This window comes from Fopius arisanus, unplaced genomic scaffold (genome assembly GCF_000806365.1).
Source record: "Fopius arisanus strain USDA-PBARC FA_bdor unplaced genomic scaffold, ASM80636v1 scaffold00115, whole genome shotgun sequence".
Taxonomy (NCBI): domain Eukaryota; kingdom Metazoa; phylum Arthropoda; class Insecta; order Hymenoptera; family Braconidae; genus Fopius; species Fopius arisanus.
In genome coordinates this window covers 312,133-332,226 of record NW_011887854.1, presented here as the reverse complement: position 1 = coordinate 332,226, position 20,094 = coordinate 312,133, and the positions used below count along the sequence as shown (strand labels likewise).

The following is a 20,094-nucleotide window of genomic DNA, read 5'->3' as shown; positions in this document are numbered from 1 at the left end:
TTTTCGGATGTTAGGAGAGTGGTTTTTTTTTGTGTTGATTAGGTTTAGAATTAACTAGACATTTCGATAGGGTTGAAGGTTCTGTTAAAGAGTGGATTAACGAGATAATGGAAACCCTGAAAAATGATAGAAGCGAGGGTCGAGCAGTTGGCTGTGGATTTTGTTTATTATTTCCCCCTCAAACCCCCAAACATTCAGATTAATATAAATCAGTGACACATCCACAGTCCCGCGATTGCCCCGGCGATAAATTAAACACGCGATTTCGTCATGTCTGATGTATGGCAACAACGAAAAAATTCCACGGAAGTGTATAATGTTTAAATATACCGACTTCCGTGATGAAAAGTGTCACTTGACAGCACGAAGACGAGAGTTTACAGTCTAATGACTAGAGAAATTCTCAGGGATAAGAGCGAAAGTAAATCACACCCCCATCAAATAACCTAGACGACGAAAAGTTAGATAACTCAATAACGGCTGAGTGAAATTCAATAATTCTTATTTCTTCTTTCTTCAATGAGTCATTGAAATTGGTTCGCTTAATCTCGAGATATCAGCTGTAGACTCAAATCTGACCCAGCCAACATCAAAACCTTTTGCAAAAATAAAATTGTTTTGTTTTCCAATTTTTTTTTGTTTCATAAAAAAAAAATTCTGAAAAGTTTTCCCAAAATTTTTTGAAAATTGGGAAAAAATATTCCAATTACAATTTTTTTTTACCCGGGCACATAGTGGCAGCAAAGCTTTTTAATGAACTTGCAAGTCAGTAATTACCGGAGTCGAGTATCAAGGAATTCCATCTTGTCATAAAATATCATCAACATCAATTGTTATTTTCCTTATTTATTTGACATCTTCGTCAACTTAATTCATCAATCTCTCAATAATGGAAGAAAACATTCACTGAATTTTGACAACAACAGCTACTTGCTCGCCCCTCAGCAGCATTTGCGGCACGTGTCTCTCCAAGGTCTCGGTTTTTCCGTTAGATTCCTTAACGATGACCTTCGGCATGTCCTCATCAATGGTTACCGATTGTTGGGGCAACCCTGCAGGAAGAGACAGTTAAATTGAATCAGAGGGTTGGATAAGCGTCGAATAAGCAGATTGTTAACTATTTTAGTCGTATCGGGGCGAGTTCATCGACTCTGCGGGGTGCCCAAGGGTTGATGAAACTTGGTTTAGCCTAGGGTGAACCCACGGACTTAAACTCAACTGGCGGTGGGACACGTGTATCTGGGAGGGGGTGGCAATCGATTTGTGAGGGGGCTGGGTATTACCAAGGTCACACCTCCTGGGGGTATGGCGATATCAATGACCCCTCGACCTTCCCCATCACACCCTTCGCAGATGCGCAATGTACGTCAGTAGGGCAAAACGAGCATTGCCCCTGGTGGGGTTTTCAACCCTTTTGGGGGTGGGCGTTTCCGGGGTGGAGGTGGTGAATATTGAGATGGGGATTTTCAAATTTTTTTTATTCTTTTTGAGTTCTTTTATTTATTGCCAGGACTTTGAAGGATCGCTGTCGTTGAGGTTAACTCCGCGGGTATTGATTCTCTTGGGGATTTCACAACTGCTGGTGGAAGGGCGAAGACTCATTCATATTCAGGGGGTTTTTGTTCTGTCTTTTTGATGGGGGATGAAAAATTCAGGAGGGGGAGGGAAACAGGCGTGCTTGGAATTCCCCGACAGTCCGGTCCGTTCGAACATCGAGTCGTGCACTTCCCAGGCTGATAAGAATGCGATTCACCTGAGATCTGGGGGAGATACCAGGAAATGGGTCGGGGACAAAATGTTGGTCTGTTCGAGACGAACATTTTTTGTTCTAACTGTTTCTTTGAGTTTTCACGAGTTTGCTAGTGAAATTAAGTCGAAAGTGGAAACCAATTTCGACTGTTTCGGTCACTCTCGGTTTAATTTCTCGTTTTTAGCCGATATGTCTGAATCCATAGGAGATATCGGATTTGTTGTTAGGATCTGTCTTGTAGCTCATGAAATTGTCCAAAAGAAAGGTTCATACAAAAATTCTGGATTACCCGTAGGTTTTCAAAGTACAGCATATGGATTCGGGATAGCGATAGATATTTACCGCGCAAACCACTCATTGTGTTATTTTTTCAACTTATGGCAATTGCTTTGGGGTTTTAGAGTTTATCAATGAGTGATAACGTTGGCGATGAGAATTTGATAGAGAAGACCTCTGAAGATAGATACCGTTTTAATTTCTGTTGTTGATCGCGTGTGGGTTGTTTTGTAATTGATAGCCAAAATCTGGATATATTCAAAGGGTCTCTGACGACATAGATCATAAATAATAAAATGAAGGGCAGATTAATGAGTTTTTCATCATTAATTTTTTGGGATTAAATTATTTAAATTTCTCCTACTTGACATTTGAGCTAGTGAATTTGGAATTCCGTAGAATTTTAGTATATTGTATTTATAATTTTCATCGAAATGATGACTGATCATTTGTCTGGTTGGGAAATTTTATCAATTCGTCATATCACAATGAGATTTCAATAGAGAAGAGTTCTAAAGATACTATTTCAATTCTTTGTTGTTCATCACGTTTTAGATATTTTAAGAAAGACTAACTCAAATTATGTTTAAAAAGCTATAAACAGCTTACAGATAATGAATGAAGTATCTGAACAAAGTCTTTGTAAAATCAGGTAATAAAATCAGAGGAATTGTTTAGTGCATGGAAACTGATGACAATTGTTCGTTAATCATTTTTCAGTTGAATTCTTGTTAATATTTTTCCATGAATTTTCTGGAATTTTAAGGTCTTTCAAATTAAAAAAATTTAATTCCTAGAAAATTCAGATAAATCATGGAATTCAGAGCTGAATTGAAGTCCCCTGAATTGAAAAGGGTTTTTTTTTTTTTGGAACGGTTGTGAGTGCGAAAATGGAGAATTTCCAGCTATTTGCGGAAAGACGATGGAGAATCGGGGAGGAAGGGGGGAAAAATAAAACGGACTGGGGTGTGATGTAACCGGAGACAACACTTAAGGGTTCGCACGGAAGTGTGTGTTAGGGGCAGGGACCGGCCTTGACTATACGTACGTCTCTGCCAACACGTTCGATATGGAGTAGAGGTCCACGTGCCCTCGCTCATTCCTCCCTCTTTATTTTTCCTCATTCCTCCACCTCTTTTCCCATTTTAGTGCCCGACCAGTCGTTCAGTCGAGTTTGTCCCTCACCCGTTCTTTCACGAGCGCGATGTATCGTTTTCGCGGTAAATCATATGTGAATTTGAAAAATCTATCACCAGGATAACTCACTCGAAATCCATTGGGTAAATATACATTTATCTCTCAAATCAATGGACTCTATCTCAAAACCTATCGGTGATAGACTATTTTTGTATTGAACCTTTTTCATAAACAATTTCGTAAACTGAAAAATGTTTCCTATGGAGATTGCGCTGTTTCCGGTAGATTCCGAGATATTCGATAAAAACGGGGATTGAAAATGAGAAAGATGAAAGTAGTCAATGAAATTGGGTTTCACTTTGGAATTGATTTCGTAGGGTAACTGCTGGAGATACGAAAAAATGCGTGAGGAAATGAAATGTTAGTCTTTTCAAAGTGAACATTTTGTATCCGAAGCATTTTATCGTATCACCAATAGTTCTCGAGTGAATTGCATCCAAACTCATTTAGCTCTCGTTGATGGAGTTTGTTCACGTTTCGTTCCGGTCTGTTCTCCTCAGTAAAAAATAGCATGTCAAGCTGCTCGTAACGTGCCCAGTTGACAAATTATCCATCTTCAATATCTCGAACCTCATGCGAATGAACGTTTGTATTTACTCGAGTGCTAATAGTGAAAAATGAACGAAGAAGTTGATATCGAAATTTACGATAATTAGTGGTACTACACAAAGCATTACTGAAAAAAAATAGATAAATGTGATGCACTTGCTGATAGTCGAGTGCAATTTCGAGGCCACAGAGGGATTAATACCAATGATATGATTGCACTCTATACATAATCGTCAGAACGACGAGTGTGCACTGAGTAAAACTCATCCAAATCTTCATTGCCAACTTTTTTTTCTACATCTCCAAATGTATTCAAGATACAGAAATTTTTGGAGAATCTTTTTTGTAAAGATCGGTGAGATCTGCAATAACTTTCCCACGATAATTTCTCTATCTATTACAGATTCAGAGATAATCCACCGCGACCAATCAGTTTTGGAATTCCGAATTAATTCCTGTTTGTTTACTCTTATTTACATAACCGTTTGAATTATTCCGGAAAGAAAAAAAAAGTGGTGATGACCGGAAATATACTTAACCCAGTGCCGGTGCTTTTCGCTTGACCTTGCGTGTCCAAACCTCAAGGCAATCCTCTAATGCTAAATTCCAGTGTTTGTCAAAAGCTGCAATATAGGCTTCCACGTGTCCTCTGATTCCTCTTGCACCTCTGGTGTACACCTGGTGTAATCATTGCATCAATTAATCAATCGTGATTTTTTTTATTTGAACCCAATAATTCCGAAAGGAACTGGCGAAAAAATCCGGGAAAAAGAGAATATCAAAAAGCGATTATTCATAATAATTCCAAGGATTCGATCAGCAATTACAATAATGTCTCATGCGAGTACTATTCATTTGTACAGTTACGTATGCCAGGGAGATATCAGTCTGATATACCCGGAAGTGCATGCTCTCTAAAACAAGGCTCTCCTCAATGCCTCAGACACAACAGTAATCAAACAAGAAAACCTAGGCAGATAAAAAAAAAAAAAGAAACGACGAGTAAGAAAAATACGATTTGCAACAGTAACAAATAGCTTTTGCTGAGCTATCGCGACATCATCGGAACAATTAAATCAGTGATCAGGGTATTTCGAGGTGGGAATGAATTTTCGATCGGAATTGGATGTAGGGAATTCCCTTGTCCATGTTTCGATCAATGTTTTCTCTTATCCAGTATTGGGTCACGACCTCGTGACTGTCGACTGTATATATACATGAACGCAATGGCCTTGAGTTGAAGGCCGCGCTGAATGTCACGATTAAGTGTCTATGATCCAATGGGTGTCAAAAAAAATTTATAGTTATTTTTTTTTCTCCAGGGAATTATTGGTTCCAGTAAAAAGATGATTCTCCGGTGATAAAGCGAGATAATGGTGTATTCCGGGGGTTTTGGAGAGGTCAGGATGGAAATGATTTTTCGGGGAATTCCTTGACTACCTTGTGATAGGGGTTCTGTTTTAGTAACTTTTACCGAGCTGATTGACTGGGAAACCGCGAGAAATTCGGGAAAAAGTGAATTAGCAAATTGTTTCGTTTATTTAAGACGAAGAAGTTTTGATCAGACGATTTTTACGTATCTCCAACCGCTTCTCCGGAAAGTTTAGTTAAAGGTCGCGATCTCGTGGGTTCGAAGGGATTTGGAAGTTACGGTGGCGTAGAAATTTGCGAATATCTCGAAAACTGTGGGTGGTGGAAAATTTTTTTACGGCCCTTTTCTTTAGCTCTCCTTTTCCTCTATGAAAAACGTTCTCATTGATAATAGTCGATTTGCAGTGGATTTCGAGATATTTAGGGAAAATTGGGGAATTGATGTTGAAGGTTATATCCTCTTCTCTGCGATTTTCGTTCAGAAATTAATTTAAACACCAGATGTTTAAGGGCTCGTCAGCTGGTGTTAACAGATCATATATAAAAAGTTAAATAAGAAGGGAAGCTTAGAGAGTGTTTGATGGTTGAAAAATCACTGGGGGAAAAAAAGAATTCGAAGGTCAGACACTAGTTATGTTGTTGGAAGCATTTTTTTTTTTGAGATTTCAGTTTCGTTTCCTGCCTTTTTCCTCTCATTTTTATGGACGACTGGAGGCATAAAGATATTCAGTGGGTATAATAGCTGCGACCTTCGCATTTTCAATTCCGTATTTCAGTAGGTCTGGCGATATGGAGACAGACAATATGTCAACGGATCTGGAAAAACGCCAGTGATGATTTTATCATTAATCTCTCTATCTTCAATGATTGAACTCGAGTTGGTCTTTGAAAACGTCATCTAATGTAATTACTGATTATTCTCTATCACTCGATTTTTACATTCAAAATATAAATGCAGACGTAGCCATCGGTTAGAAGGGAATACATACCGATTATCAGAAGAATTTACATAAAATTTTTTCTTACGTCAGAACATTTTTTTTTTTTTTGATTGTCAATTGAAGTTCCAGCATCAGTTTGAATAATTCTTTTGGCTTTTTTTTCTGGAGTAATTAGAATTTTGAATTTGAATAGCAATTTTTTTTTTTTATTAACAGTGGGGATTAGGTGGAGGTCATTGCGGTGCTGATAATGAAATTGAATAATTTCGCGCGGAGTTGATATTTTATTCGTGTCAGTAATTGGAGGGAACAGGCAAGGTATAGATCACGAGTAAGCGATAAAAAAAAGTAATGAAATTGACGTGTCGACATTAATATTTCGTTGTTGTCCTGTTTACATCGACAATTCCGACAATAAATGTAAAGCGAGTGCTCAATACTCGTGATAAACTAAAAAACCATTTCAAAGTATCTAATTGTTACCAACAATTACCAATAACATTAAATTGCTGTAAGTAAAATTATTCCATTGAATTCTAAAATTTTTGTTTATTCCTTACAAAAAAAGAAATCATTGTTGAGAAAATGATGAGATATTAATTTCTATTGCGTCAGACCGTGAGGGAATTCAATGGAAATATAGGAATTCCGCGATTAATTTTGTCTCCAGATTATGATAAAAAATCGCAACTTCTCAATTTCACTAATCAGATTGTGACCTTGGATTGTAATCATCAATTTTCATGAAATAAGGGGGGGAAAACAGCGTCAGAACAGGGACGTGAGTTCCACTTGGTGATGGGGTGAGCGGTTGTCATGGGAACGAGTGTTGACCCGAAGATTTTGCCTTCCTGAAATCTCTTGAGAAAAAGACAACTAAAAACCAACAACTGACTCACCTTAACTTTTGTCTTGGTTTGCATACAGTTATAGAGTACTCGAAGGGGTCCAAACGTATTTTGCATTTTTCCAAGAATATTTTTGTAGCACTCGATTGGTTTTCCCCGTCTTTGTCCCTGGATTAACCCTGAAAATCACATGAAAAAATTGTTTGGCGAATGTCTGAAGAACAACTGTAATTGGATAAAACCGCATGAGGAACTTTTTGTAGGAAATTTCATGAGCTGTAAAAAATCTTTTATCACTTGTTTCGTTAAAACCGATAATTTTCGAGGTATTCGCCGAAGTTTAGACGCGGTGTTTTCGCGATTTTTCCAATTTTCTTACCGAGACGACAGACAATTGTTGTACGTGCAGTAATTGTTGTTGACAATTAGGATGATTGATGACAGTATCTGTTAATCAGTTTGGATAACCTTGTCCTATCAGAAATGGATTATCTAATGCTTTTGTGATAACAATTACCTGTTATCGGAATAGCGGAATGAACCCACGATTTTTCGATTCGATTTTTCCACTTTGCTATCGCTAATACGAAATTAGCCTCGTGCCCTGTTGGCTGTACAGAGGCGACAAATCATTGTTTATCCTTGATGAACCGGGAACGTGTCCCCTTGTCGATCGTATCTCCTCGTGTGGTTTCTGGAGGAACATGAGGCGTTCGTCGACCTCCGATCCCCGAAAATTGTCTCCAAGAGGGAATTTCTTGAGAAGAATTTTTCGATCGTTAAATAATCACGCGAAATTTATAGAGTAATTCGAAATACACCGGATTTTAATGATTAAAAAATTTAAGTCTTAACACTTCTGAAATGTGATCTGCAACAAAAAATAATCAAATTGCAGTGAAATTGAACTTTTCTTCGCAGTATCTCAGAATTGAACAGAAATATAGAAATTTTCGATAAAAGCTTTTACCTGTCCCTCATTCCGTTCTATGAAAAAGGTCCTAATGAAAATTTCGAAATGTTCATTAGATTCTAAGCTATCTCTCAAAATCAAATGAATTGAAAAATAAAAAGTCGATTCAGCGAGTCACTTAGTTTTCAAAAAATATTTCAGATTCTAATAGAAATGGCGGATTTTTTGTAATGACCGTTTTTGCAGCTGAAATTCCATTCTACAAAAAAGTTGCTGACAAAAATTTCGTTATTTTCCGTAGATTCTGAGAAAATAAGAGTTGAATTGAAAAGTCAAAGTACGAAAGGATAGAGTACGATAATTCATCTTCGGGTATCGACATCTCATTGTCAAAAAAATCGATAAAAAATCCATCAACCCCATCGATAAATTCCCGGGAATTTTATCACTCGTAATGACTAGACTTGAGTTGGAGCGTGCCAATTGGCTTTCTCCACAAACTTTCATTCTAAGCACTCGCAACTTGCTCTTGCCCTCACCATCACATCCCCGCGATTTCAACGAAGAGGGAAAATTGCCTTCTCTTTTTTCCCTTTCCATTGGTCCCGACCATCGCCACTATTTTTTTAATCTCCCTCCACCTTTCTTTGTCCCATTCGTGGGCTGCACTTTCACTATCTCCTGGGCTGATCCAATTGCAATTCGAATCTCCATACTCCCCTCATCATATCATCAATCAAAATGGTAAAATAACGAGAAATTAAAACCACATGCAAAAAATCATTCCAGTTTTCCCACTTTCTTCAATAGTTTCTACAAATTTCCGCCACTTCACCTGCCAATTAATCATAAATATCATTTTGATTGGTGGTGATGAATGATTTCCATCTTTATTTATTTTTATCTCTAAAAAAAATTAGTCTACTATAGGAATTCTCACAGGAGCTTGTAAATCTTTAAATTGACAAGCAAATTGAATTTTCTCAAAGTTTTAGCCCTTGACACTCTCTACCTTGAATTTCGTCTCCTCAAGTTACACATAAATTTCAACTTTTCTCGCGTACCACTGCGAAAGATAAACAAAAACAAAAAATCTAAAATCCCGAGTCCTCCAAGCCCGAGAGATAACGTCCCCCGCGAGCATTCACGCGCGTTCTTGTGTTATAAAGTAAAAACCGTTAGGTTTGCACGCGCGAATGCGAGGCGAGGAAGACGAGAAGAAAAAAGATGAGGACACGGGTAGGACGTAACCATGCAGCGGCTTACGTCATTCGAGAAATCAAATCTTTTATCTCAGGGTATTAGTTGGTTTCTGAAGTAAAAACAAAGAAAATCGGCCTTTTCGGGGGCTGTACTGGTGGCGGTGGCCCTCCGTAATTCAGGGGCGCAGAGAGGGGGATCTCTGTTATTTCGGAGAGCAGTGGAGGTACTGGCTATTTTCGGTGATTGGCGATGTTTTTGGTGGTTTGGTGGGAGGTGAATGAGGGGAGGGCAGTAGCCAGGTGAAAACCGCGATGATAACCGGGTTTTGTTCGGGGGAATACCCGCGGATGATCCCCAGGTTGAGTGGCGCTGGGGTTCAACGTCCTGGCGGGCAGCGCACCCGAGGGAGTGAGAATATCCAGTCACTGGGAGTGTAACGGAGAGAGAAAGCATTGCCCTCTCATCGTGCAAAACTCGGGCCTCTTTCCACATATTACCTTGTCTCACTCGCCGGTGCTTTTCGCTTTGAACGTGAACTAGCTGGAGGTACTGTTACTTTCGCGACGGGGCCCTTAGATCCCTGAGGTGGTGGAGGTGGATCCTGGCGTTGGGGAAAATCCAAATGATTATTCAGGAGTGAAACGCACTGCGGGACATTTTTTTTAAATTCCGTTTGCCGATACTCGAGGATTTTTTAATACTCAAAGAATTTTAAAGGGGGAATTTCATTTTTCGGGAAATTCTGGAAAATTGGAAAGTTCAGGAGAACATTTTCGTCGCATTTCGATTTTTATTTGACTTTTTTTTTCTCAAGGAATTTTCCGATTGAAAATTCAAGATTTTATGGAAATTTGTGGTGTAATCAATGGAAATTTATAATATTAATTAGGTAATTTCAATTCAAGGTAATTTGGTGGTAAATATTCATATTTCCACAGAAAAATTGAGAATTCTATTGAAATTTCAATGAATCTCGGAACTTTGTAATTCTCCTCGTCCAAAATTTCTGACACGTGAAATTTCGATAAATTCCTAGAAAAATGTCTTTCAAGAAGATCCCCGAATAGAAATCCTCCATCTCTCGCGGATTCCCCGATTTTCAAAAGCTTTACGCGAAAGTAAAAAAATGATGCCGAACTTGGACTTGTAAATCATCAACTGATAAATATAATTTCAATCCAGAATGAAAATTCATCGCTACCATTATCTGGGGTGAACTCATGATTAAACATTGCGCTAGGTCATGCGAATTGAATTAAACTGTTAGCGATTAACTTCGGAAGTATTTCCGTCTCCAGCCGCAGCCTCCGCTTCTAAATCTCCCCATGACGCAATCTCCCTCTCCGCGAGTGTTTATTTACGTTGAATTGAATTGACTTGGGTTAAAGAGAAAAAAGAAATTCAAGCGTCCAGTACTACTCGTTCGTCGTGAAAAGAACAAGAATGTAACCCTGTCTTGTGAACAATGCCGACACAATCGTTGTCGAGGGAAGAAAATTCGCTTCCTCTCGTCGTTCTCATTCGTGGTATGCGTTCAAGTGCCTCACACTCTGTATTGCGAGGTCGACGCCCGGGCGCAACAAGTGCCGTCGACTCTTTGCGTGTGACGCGATCATTGCCCGGGTTATAGAATCAACGTTTTTCCAAATGTTCATTGTCCAATTTTTACCAAAAAATTCCACCAAAAACCTCCAAAATCCACCGAATCGCGAAAAACTCCGCGAATTTCTCCGCTACCTCGTAATCCATTGGAAATTCACACAAAAACATAGGGACCTTTTTCGTGCCCTTCGACCAGCCCTAAAAAATAGCCCCTTACGACTTTCACCGTATTCCTTACAGAATCCGCGATTTCTTCAAAGAAAACTGACGATTTCAAATCGCGTTCGCGCCTATGCCCTTACATTTTAACGCATATTTCTGAATCTGCGGGAAATATCGCAAATTGTATCTGAACCTTTTTTGTAGCTCGGGAAATTTTCAACAAAAAAGGTTCTGATGATCAATCGATGATTTCCGTGAGTCCCGAGATATACAGGGAATAATTGCTCGGAGAAAAATGAGTAACTGAGATTCGCGTGAGATTCATTGAAATCAATCGACTGATTTCAACAATAATTGCATATTTTCAGTTGGAAAATTATAGTCTACGGTTTAATTGATTAATAATCCATATAACCCACGTATGCACACACAAGTTAAGCGTACATTGGTCGTCGGCGCCGCGGGTTGAACCGAGGTCGACGCCCGGACGCAACAAGTGCTGCACACACACCGCAATACCCCACCCCTTCATAACATTTTAACGCAGGTTTAACCCTTCCTCCGACCCCCTGCAACTATTCCCCCTGTCTCCACCCCCTCTCTCTCTGTTGATTTTTTTCCCATAATTTTCACCTCCGGGTAGTCTTTTACGATTGGTAAGACATGTCAACGAATTTTCAATGTATAAATGCCTCGATTCACCCTCCTCTCTCCCCCCCTGGAGGGGGCACCACGAGATAGGGGGATAAAGGGGCGGAAGGGGAGGGGGTGATATGGAGAGGAGAAAGAAAGGGGGGAGATAAAAGCGATGAGTGTGCGCACCACGCGTCCGTGTAAATATAAAACTGCACTGGGTCAGGGATCCGTGATTTATCAACTACCGAGAGCTATTGGCCGACGGCCAACAGATATATCTACCCCTCGGGGCCATGGGGAAGAAGACCTTTCATACATGTTTTGTATTGAATTGAATTTTAAGAGTTTTTAGCGGTTTTTAGGGGAAATTATTTTTTTTTTAATTGAGAATCCTAGATCAGGCCCCTGGGAGTCTTGGGACCTGCTTTGATTCATTTTTTTTTTTGTCTGAATTTTTTATTGTAATTATCTACGTGGGGAACTAATGGGAAATCAGTTACTTTTTAGCAATTATTTTTTTTTACGAACTGCAGGTGATAAATTTGATGATTTCATCTTTAATTTTATTTCCTATTCTCTGGGGATAGGGTCGACGGTTTTATTGTCTTTCGTGGATCATCAGATGTCATCTCGTGCTTACCTAGGTTCAGAGGTGGAATTAGCTGACGGTGAATGGGTTTTTCGTTGGGAATTTTGACGCGAGAATTGACGCGAGAAGGCGACGAACACCCGTGGAATAGAGACAATGGGCTTTACTTACATGTTCATTGACGCACTCTGGGGTCAAACTCTACTTGGTTTTCGATTTTTTGATTCATTTGAGTGAGCGCCGAGTTGAGGAAATAGATAATTAATTGATCATTGAGCCCTTTTTATTTTACTATACAGTGCTTTCAACTCATCTGCGCCAATTACTCTCTTCATTGTAAACAAATAAATATAATATGACCGATGCATCAATATTAATTCAATCTCTTCCTCAATTTGGCATGCGCTCAATGCTTTTCTCTGTACGAAAGATCAGCCTAACTGTTTCTCATCTCGTTTAATCCCAAATCATTGCACAATTTATTATTCAACGGTAATTAAGACTAAACGATTGGCGAACTCGTCGAAATCACAAGTCCATTTTTATCGTTTCATTGACCCGTGGGTATCTCCAATGCGAGTGGTTTTATGGGAAAATGTCAGAGAACCTTTTTTGCGAGGAATTCAATTTCCCGCAAAAAATGTCCTATCACATTTCACTCGAAATCCTCCCGCTATTGACTTAGACCCATTCGAAAATTCCTCTTTCGAGATTATCAATTTTAAACTCATTTTACCGTCAGCTATAAATTAATCCTCGGGAACGTCAATATTATGAAATCATTAGGGTTATCTCCCACGCATTCAATTACACAGTCAATTAATTCGAATCCCCCCAATTGATTCCACCACTTCCGCTCGGAAGTTTCAATCGTAAATAGAAACACTGGCGCCATCTGTTGGTTAACTTCCTGAAATGCGTGCGCATCGTTCTAACCTGATCTGTGAGGATCACGTGGTGGGTTAAAAAGACACATTAACTCACCCTGATGTGGCAAAAATTTTCGACCCTCTTCGTCATCTTTTTTCGCGTTTTTCTGCAACAGCAAAAAAAAATTCCATTTCAAAGTCAAGAGAAAACCAAAAGAATCCGAAAAGTCGCAAAACCTCAGTATAAACCATCCAAGAACACCGGGAAGTCTCGAAAATCTCACCTTCGCGGTTATCCCCTTGAAAATTGACTCCCATTTCGTCAAATTATCGTACGTAGGTGCCCCAGGTACTGGTATAATTGTTTTTCGGGAATATAGGGCCCTCAGGGCATCGAAATCCTGATTTGTCAGGTCGAGACTCTCGTCGGACGAGCTCTCAGCATCGTCGGCCATAATGGTACTGTCGAGCGCGGGATAACGTGCGAAATTTAAATGTCAAGACGCGTAATTTTCAAAAATTAACTCGCATTGATTAAACTTTCGCGGTTATCTCGGCAGGGAGCGAATTTAGGAGGAAATGTCACATGAAATTCTCTGTGAAGAATTTCAAAACCTAGAAAATAGTCTTATCACTTTGTCCTCTAGGACCTCTTCTCCCCCTGTGAAATCCTTAATGAAGCAAAGAAAAAATCAGTTTTAAAAATTCAGTTTTATCTGCATTCTATTGCTGTAATTGCTTTTATATCTAAATTCATTAATGAACATGAATAATCATCGTAGGAATCTTTGGTAAATAGTTCAGGGTGATTCCGACCAGGAGACATTGAACTCTCCCAGTTCTGACAAAACAATCCTGAGAAATTAATAAAAAAAAGTGAGATTTAAATACGTACTCGAGAGGATGTTAACCTCTCCAGAAAACTTTCTTTCTCGGTTGTTGGGATTACGTAAAGTACTAGTAGAGGCTGCATAGAAAATGCAGCCACGAGAAGCCGATGTTACGCTCACAGGAAGTGAAACAACTCCTGACTGAAAGAAAGTTTTCACTTGGTTTTCACTTTCATGGAAATGCCGGGGTCTCTGCCTCTTCACGCCATTTATTCCCCCCCAGAGTGCATGAACTCCTATCCTAATTCATCACTCCAATTGATTCACTCATCCTTCACTCAATTGAAATCATATAAAGAGCTTTCCAAAAAAAGAAAGACTGGGATTTCGTTCGCGTCGTTATTATCGATTTATCACCGTTACTATTGTTTTTACGCGAAAATTTGAGAGAACATGTTCTCTTCGGGATATAGTCAGCTACAAAAATGTCCTTTAGGGTTTTTATCTGGAATCCATAGTTCTTGAGATAATTTGAAGAGCATTGATGAATGAATTTAGCGCGTGGTTATTGAAGTATTTTTGGGGGTTGGTGTATTTTTTATTCTGACGATTGCTATTATTTTTGTTTCAGGGCAAATAAAATTATTATCACAAGGTGGGGGTGGACACTGGACGGTGATTTTGGATGTTAGCAGGCGCGGAGGTGGCTAAAAAAGCCCCACCGCAAGGTACAGGTCCCAATGCCGGTCCCTGTATCACAAACCCTGACGCTCACCTCCAGTCTTGTACCCAAGGAGGAGTCAAACATGCCCTTCATAGATGATGAATTGCTCTGGTGCCCCGATAATGATGGGAAAATGGTGGATTTGACCCAGTGTCTTCAGGTTTGTACTCTCCACAACATTTTTCCCAACCAATACTATGGATTCCTCCGAATCTCGTGGATTTTTTGTAAAATGTGTAAAAACATTTTTTGCGGGACATTAAATTTCCCGCAAAAAAGGTTCTTTGAAATTTTCTTGTAAAACCACTCGCTCCGGAGATACTCACGGTTCAATGAAACGATAAAAATGGATTTGCGATTTCGACGAGTTCGCCAATGGTTTAGTCTTAATTACCGTTGAATAATGAATTGTGCAATGATTCGGGATTAAACGAGATGAGAAACAGTTAGGCTGATCTTTCGTACAGAGGAATGCATTGAGCGCATGCCAAATTGAGGAAGAGATCGAATTAATACTGATGCATCGGTCATATTAGATTTATTTGTTTACAATGAAGAGAGTAATTGGTGCAGATAAAGTGAGAGCACTGTATAGTTAAATAAAAAAGTTCTATGATCAGTTAATTTTCCCAATTTGCTCAACTCGGCGCTCATTTTAATGAATCAAAAACATCCCAAACCGAGTAGTTTGACTCCCAGTGTGCGTCAATGAGTCTGGGAACTGATAGGATACGTCTTTAATTAAATTATCATCATTCAGGAAAGCAGCACTGGTCAGTCGGTGGAGTTCTCCACAATGGAGCTGAATGCCCTGGTGGGTGCACCAGCTGCACCAACCCATGTGCCTTCTGAGGATGGTGAGGGTATGTCGGGGGTTAACGAGGAGCCCTTTGACCCACTCGATACTTTGATACGTGAATTGCAGGCTGATCTCGCTGAGGCGAGTCAACCAACATCAACTACAACACCAACTGGCAATTCCTACAGGCGGCAGAGGTACAATATCGCCGCAGCAAATCCACTTTTAGCAGGTGAGACATTTAATATTATACTGCCAGTAAAGTTGAAGTGACCAATCGCACTTACAATGTAGAGAACTGCGCATTTAACTCACCTGAATCCATCGACAATCCACGGAAATGAATTAAATAGATTCAAAACGAAATATAAAAATACACCTATACTGCCAGTAAAGTCGGCAATGAAGTAGAAAGTTTTTTATGAATTTTCTTATTCGTGAATTAGTTTTTCACGTTGTTTAATGGCCTGTGGGAAAATATTTCTGGCTAACCGATTTTCGGTATTTTTTTCCGGGTTTTTATTGCTGCTTTTAGTGGTTTAATGTTATCATTTTTCGTTGATGGTTATTTGGTGGATATCGCGAATTCTACGGGAAATACCAACATGTAAGGAGGTTGTAGAAAATAACGAGAGCTATCCACAAAATTTTCCCGAAAATTTCGATATTTCCCTTAGATCCATAGATATTCTCAAGAAATCGGCGACTACATTCGTTGTAGTAAATTTTCATGACTAAAAATTTAAAAAATTTAAAAAAATTTTTATTTTTTTTTTACAGAAAAACTGGCTGCACCATCTACGCAAGTATCTCCCTCATCATCGATGCCGTACACCGCGAGAGCAGACATAAAAACAGAGAACCTCATTGCCGAAAGCAGCAAGGGTGAGTCCATTTTCATCTAACACTTCTGCATTATCGACAGTAAACCAACAACTTACCGATCTGCGATCGATCTAAATACCCGTCGATAATGCAGAATTCTGCATGCACAAGTTAATCCGGACATACCGACCGATATAAATTGATCGTCGCAATTGATAAAGAAACGACGATAAAAAAAAAAATAGAAGGAACTGCATCGGTAATGCATTCTCTGTTACGCCAACCGATGGCCATCGATCGTTAATTGAATCGCAGAAAATAAAAATCTCGAAGTAAATTCAGAAAGATGTCGTGCCGATTTACAGCGAATATTTACCAAGTACTGTTTACACAATTGTCCGAAGAAAACCGGTATGCGGTTTTCAAACTCTGAAAGGAAAACCGGCCAAGGCCCTCCTCCCGACAAATTGCGATCGGGCATCCGCGTTAGTACATAATTGCGCTTCCATTCTCGCGGTGCAAAGAGGGGGGAAGGGGGGGGGGGGGAAGAGAATAACGCAAAAAGGAAACAAATTGCCTTTTTTTTTAAAACTCTCAAAGGTGTGCATTTACTCGGTGCGCATTCTACGCATCGTGTGCTCATGCGTGTCCCAATTTTGACAATTTACAGCTCTTTCGTAATACAACGGTGATGTACGTGTGTACACGCAATTCATACTCGTGATCTCGTTTTATTCAGTCACATGATGCAGTTTAGAGAAAAATTGAATTTCACACGTGAGAAAATTCTTTGGAAAATTAAGGAAAAAGTCGTTTTGGCAGTAGGAAAGTTTTCGTAGGGATATTTCTGGATATACGGGAAATACATAAATTTTTGTAGAGACCTTTTTTGTAGATCTTCTTTCCGACTATGGAAGACGTTTTGGGGAAAATTTTGATACTTGCATTAGATTCCGAGATATTCACGAAAATCAAACCAATGACTCGACTGTCTTCGTCACCAATTTCCATCAAGAATTTAATAACTCGGTTAATTAGTGGAATTCGAATATCTCCGCGTTATCGCAATTATTTAAACCCAATTATTTACTCCGATCGCATAAATTTTATGTAATTAATCAACACGTCGGGTATTTTTTCGGTGAATTTTTTTTGAAATAATGAATGGATGAAAAATATTGCCGTCAATTCCCGTCAATTTTTAATAATACAAAATGCAAACTGAAACGATAAATTGAAGCAATTGAGTCCAATTATGGCAATCGAATAATTATTGCCCCATCCAGTGGCAATAATTCCCCACGAGTTGCATAATTATCAGGTCAGAGATTTAAAACGAATTGAGAGCGTACGTTGTAATGCAGGAAGGAAGGTGGGGTACACCTGTTTTAATTTTCATTTAGTGCGTGTTACTCTGGTTTTAGTGAGTGTGTGGGCTAAATGAGCATGAGGAATCTATTTCCGTGGTACTGGCCAGTCCCAGAGGCCTCGGAGCCAAGGATTTATGAGTTTTTGGGGGTCAAGGGAACGAGGGTACAGACAACAAGTGCGTTAGGGGACAAATGCAATGTCTAATGCAACACTCGGGAGAACTAGAATTTAGTTCCTAGTGGACTAGATTATTTTGGGGACTATGGGGTCACGGACTTGAGTCATCGTATCACGATTTTTCGGTGTCTATTCATATTTTCGATGATGTGACATTTTTTTCGTCAATGAAATAGATTGGATTTGAATTTTTAGGAATTTGGTGAATTAGAAAAGGCATTCATAATTAGCGTTGGATTATTAGGTGTTCTTTAATTGGGAGTTAGCGGTTTTAGGGAATATTTCTCGAAGTTTTAGTGGTTTCATAAAAATTTCAGTTGAGTGAATTCATTATTGAAGAAAAGAGAGAGTTCAGTGGATTTTTAGTGAAATCAGAAATTTTATTAGTCCTTTGATTATTTAATTGAAACGCAAAAAATAACGAAAACTCAAGTAAACTATTCTCTCAATTTTCAATGAACAAAAATTCTTGATTTCATCGTATAAATTTATTGACTCCATTCACTTGATTTCATCAAAACCGATAAACTAATTAGTCGATAATCGGTAGAAATTTATTTGCGATCAAAAATTCTCGATTTTCGGATTTTTCACCCAATTCGACTAGTTCATATTTTTCAATTTAGAAATTTCTTTTGGAAGCCAAAATCTCGGAAAAAATTATGAACGGATATTTCAAGTATCTCGAACTAATGATTGACGTTCACAACTAAAGATAGAATAGAATCCGGTGAGATTGTCACGCAGCCTTGGCCACGGCGAAAGTGATACACGTACACACAGAAAAATATTTACCTGAAGAATATTCCCGTGAATGTTTTCCAAGCGAGAATTGCGTGAGTCCATCTGTACTCAATTCTCCGTGATTATTTTTCCCCATGATATCTCTCGTTAAAGCATTTTCGATGAGAAATCTCGCGACTTTCGATATACAAATAGATGTTAACAAATTATCAACAATTCCCGACATCAATTCCTTACAACATTCAATTATTTTTCATCACTTATCATTAGAGGACGTTAAACCCCGGGGAAAAAATTCAATTCTCCTTCATTTTCCTCAATATCTCCATTTTCATATCGAGAAATTGCAGTTTTCCAATAATCGAATCAAAAGAGCAGATAAATGAACGGATGTGTCTCGTCCAAATATAGGGATCGATAACAATTTTATTTGAATTACGAATTATATCCTATTTTTTTCCTCTCAAAATTTCACGTGAAAAATTCTTTCAATTGTTCGATCGATAGATTTCAATTGCCGCAAGTTTTTTTTTTCCAGTCGATTGCATTTTAATGAAAAACTATTGAGTCGATGAAAAAATTCGAAAAGAATATATTAATCGGAAATTTCATGAAGTCCAAAGAGTTCGGCAATATTTTCGCGTGAAATCGACAAATCGCGAGATTAATTGATTCATTCGGTTTGATTCGATGAGGTCCATTCGATTTATCAAACCCACCAATGTTCGATGAAGTGTCACGACCCAATCAGACAGTCTCATAAATACTTCAAAGGTTCTCGGTAAATCCCGCAACATTCGCGATACCTTAATACCCACGTGGAAACCCGCAGCAACCCCGATAAATATCAAATGGACATGGAAAGTGATATCTAATGTGTTTCCCTCCTGTTTAACTCAAGCTAAAGGCTAAATATCTCACGCGATTGCCCTACGAAAGGTCGTTACCTCCTCTTTTTTTTTATTTAACCATCATTTTTTTTTCGCTGGCAATTAAGTGTTTACACTGTTGGAAAATTACACTTGTAATTTCAAGTAAAGAGACGTTAAATTATTTGCAATGACAAATAATTTAACGGAGTGAAAAAAAATTTGCGGAGAATTCTTCATTGGCGAGTCGGTTAATAATAATCCGTTGATTTCTTGAAAATTCTGGCGATTCTCAATTTTTAGATGGATATCGGTCAATTCAGGGATTAGGGTTTTTGGAAATAATTCATTTGATAATGCAAGTAAATGTAATTGCCGGTGGCCATCTTGAATTAACTTTCAAAAGTCAGTAGTTGTCAGCGCAACACACGTGTGGCAATATGCGGAAGTCGATTACCCAATCCATTGGGTTCTCTCAATCTCGTGTTGTAATATTGAAAAATAAAAGATTATTCACATCTTCTTTGGATTAACGAATTCGATTGAGGCTGTCGATTTTTCTAATTAATCGAACGTCAGAATTGAGATCGCGTGGAATTATGACACTCGAGAATTTCAGAAATTTAAATTCCAATCAATTACAACAATTTCATTAAACTGGAATCAATAATTTATAACTTTCCGTCTAAACACTATTTTAATGGTAATATCGATTGAGAAAATTTATTGATTATTTAATTTTATGTAAATTCACGGAACATATCTTGTGACAATTAAGTAATTGTTTCGGTTGTATGGAATATTTTTTTGAAATTAATATTCTCGTGGTTCCCTAACGATTGCAGTAAT

General features: G+C 38.6%; 2 protein-coding genes across 3 annotated transcripts in view; one reads left to right on the top strand and one right to left on the bottom strand.

The window, feature by feature from the left end:
* Nucleotides 1–20,094, top strand: part of LOC105271642 (Ecdysone-induced protein E74) — a 76,016-nt gene that overhangs the window by 14,245 nt on the left and 41,677 nt on the right. For both annotated transcript variants that reach the window (XM_011313326.1, XM_011313325.1), the window contains exons 2-4: nucleotides 14,368–14,620; nucleotides 15,221–15,491; nucleotides 16,040–16,144. In XM_011313326.1, the coding sequence (XP_011311628.1) occupies nucleotides 14,477–14,620; nucleotides 15,221–15,491; nucleotides 16,040–16,144 (520 nt within the window). In that variant the 5' untranslated portion in view covers nucleotides 14,368–14,476. The remainder of the gene's footprint in view (nucleotides 1–14,367; nucleotides 14,621–15,220; nucleotides 15,492–16,039; nucleotides 16,145–20,094) is intronic.
* Nucleotides 829–13,361, bottom strand: Lsm11 (U6 snRNA-associated Sm-like protein LSm11). Its single transcript, XM_011313324.1, has 5 exons — nucleotides 13,191–13,361; nucleotides 13,022–13,073; nucleotides 6,984–7,111; nucleotides 4,312–4,450; nucleotides 829–1,052 (listed from the first exon to the last, which is right to left on the bottom strand). Exons 1-5 carry the CDS (start codon nucleotides 13,359–13,361, stop codon nucleotides 904–906), a joined length of 639 nt encoding a protein of 212 aa, XP_011311626.1. The 3' UTR covers nucleotides 829–903.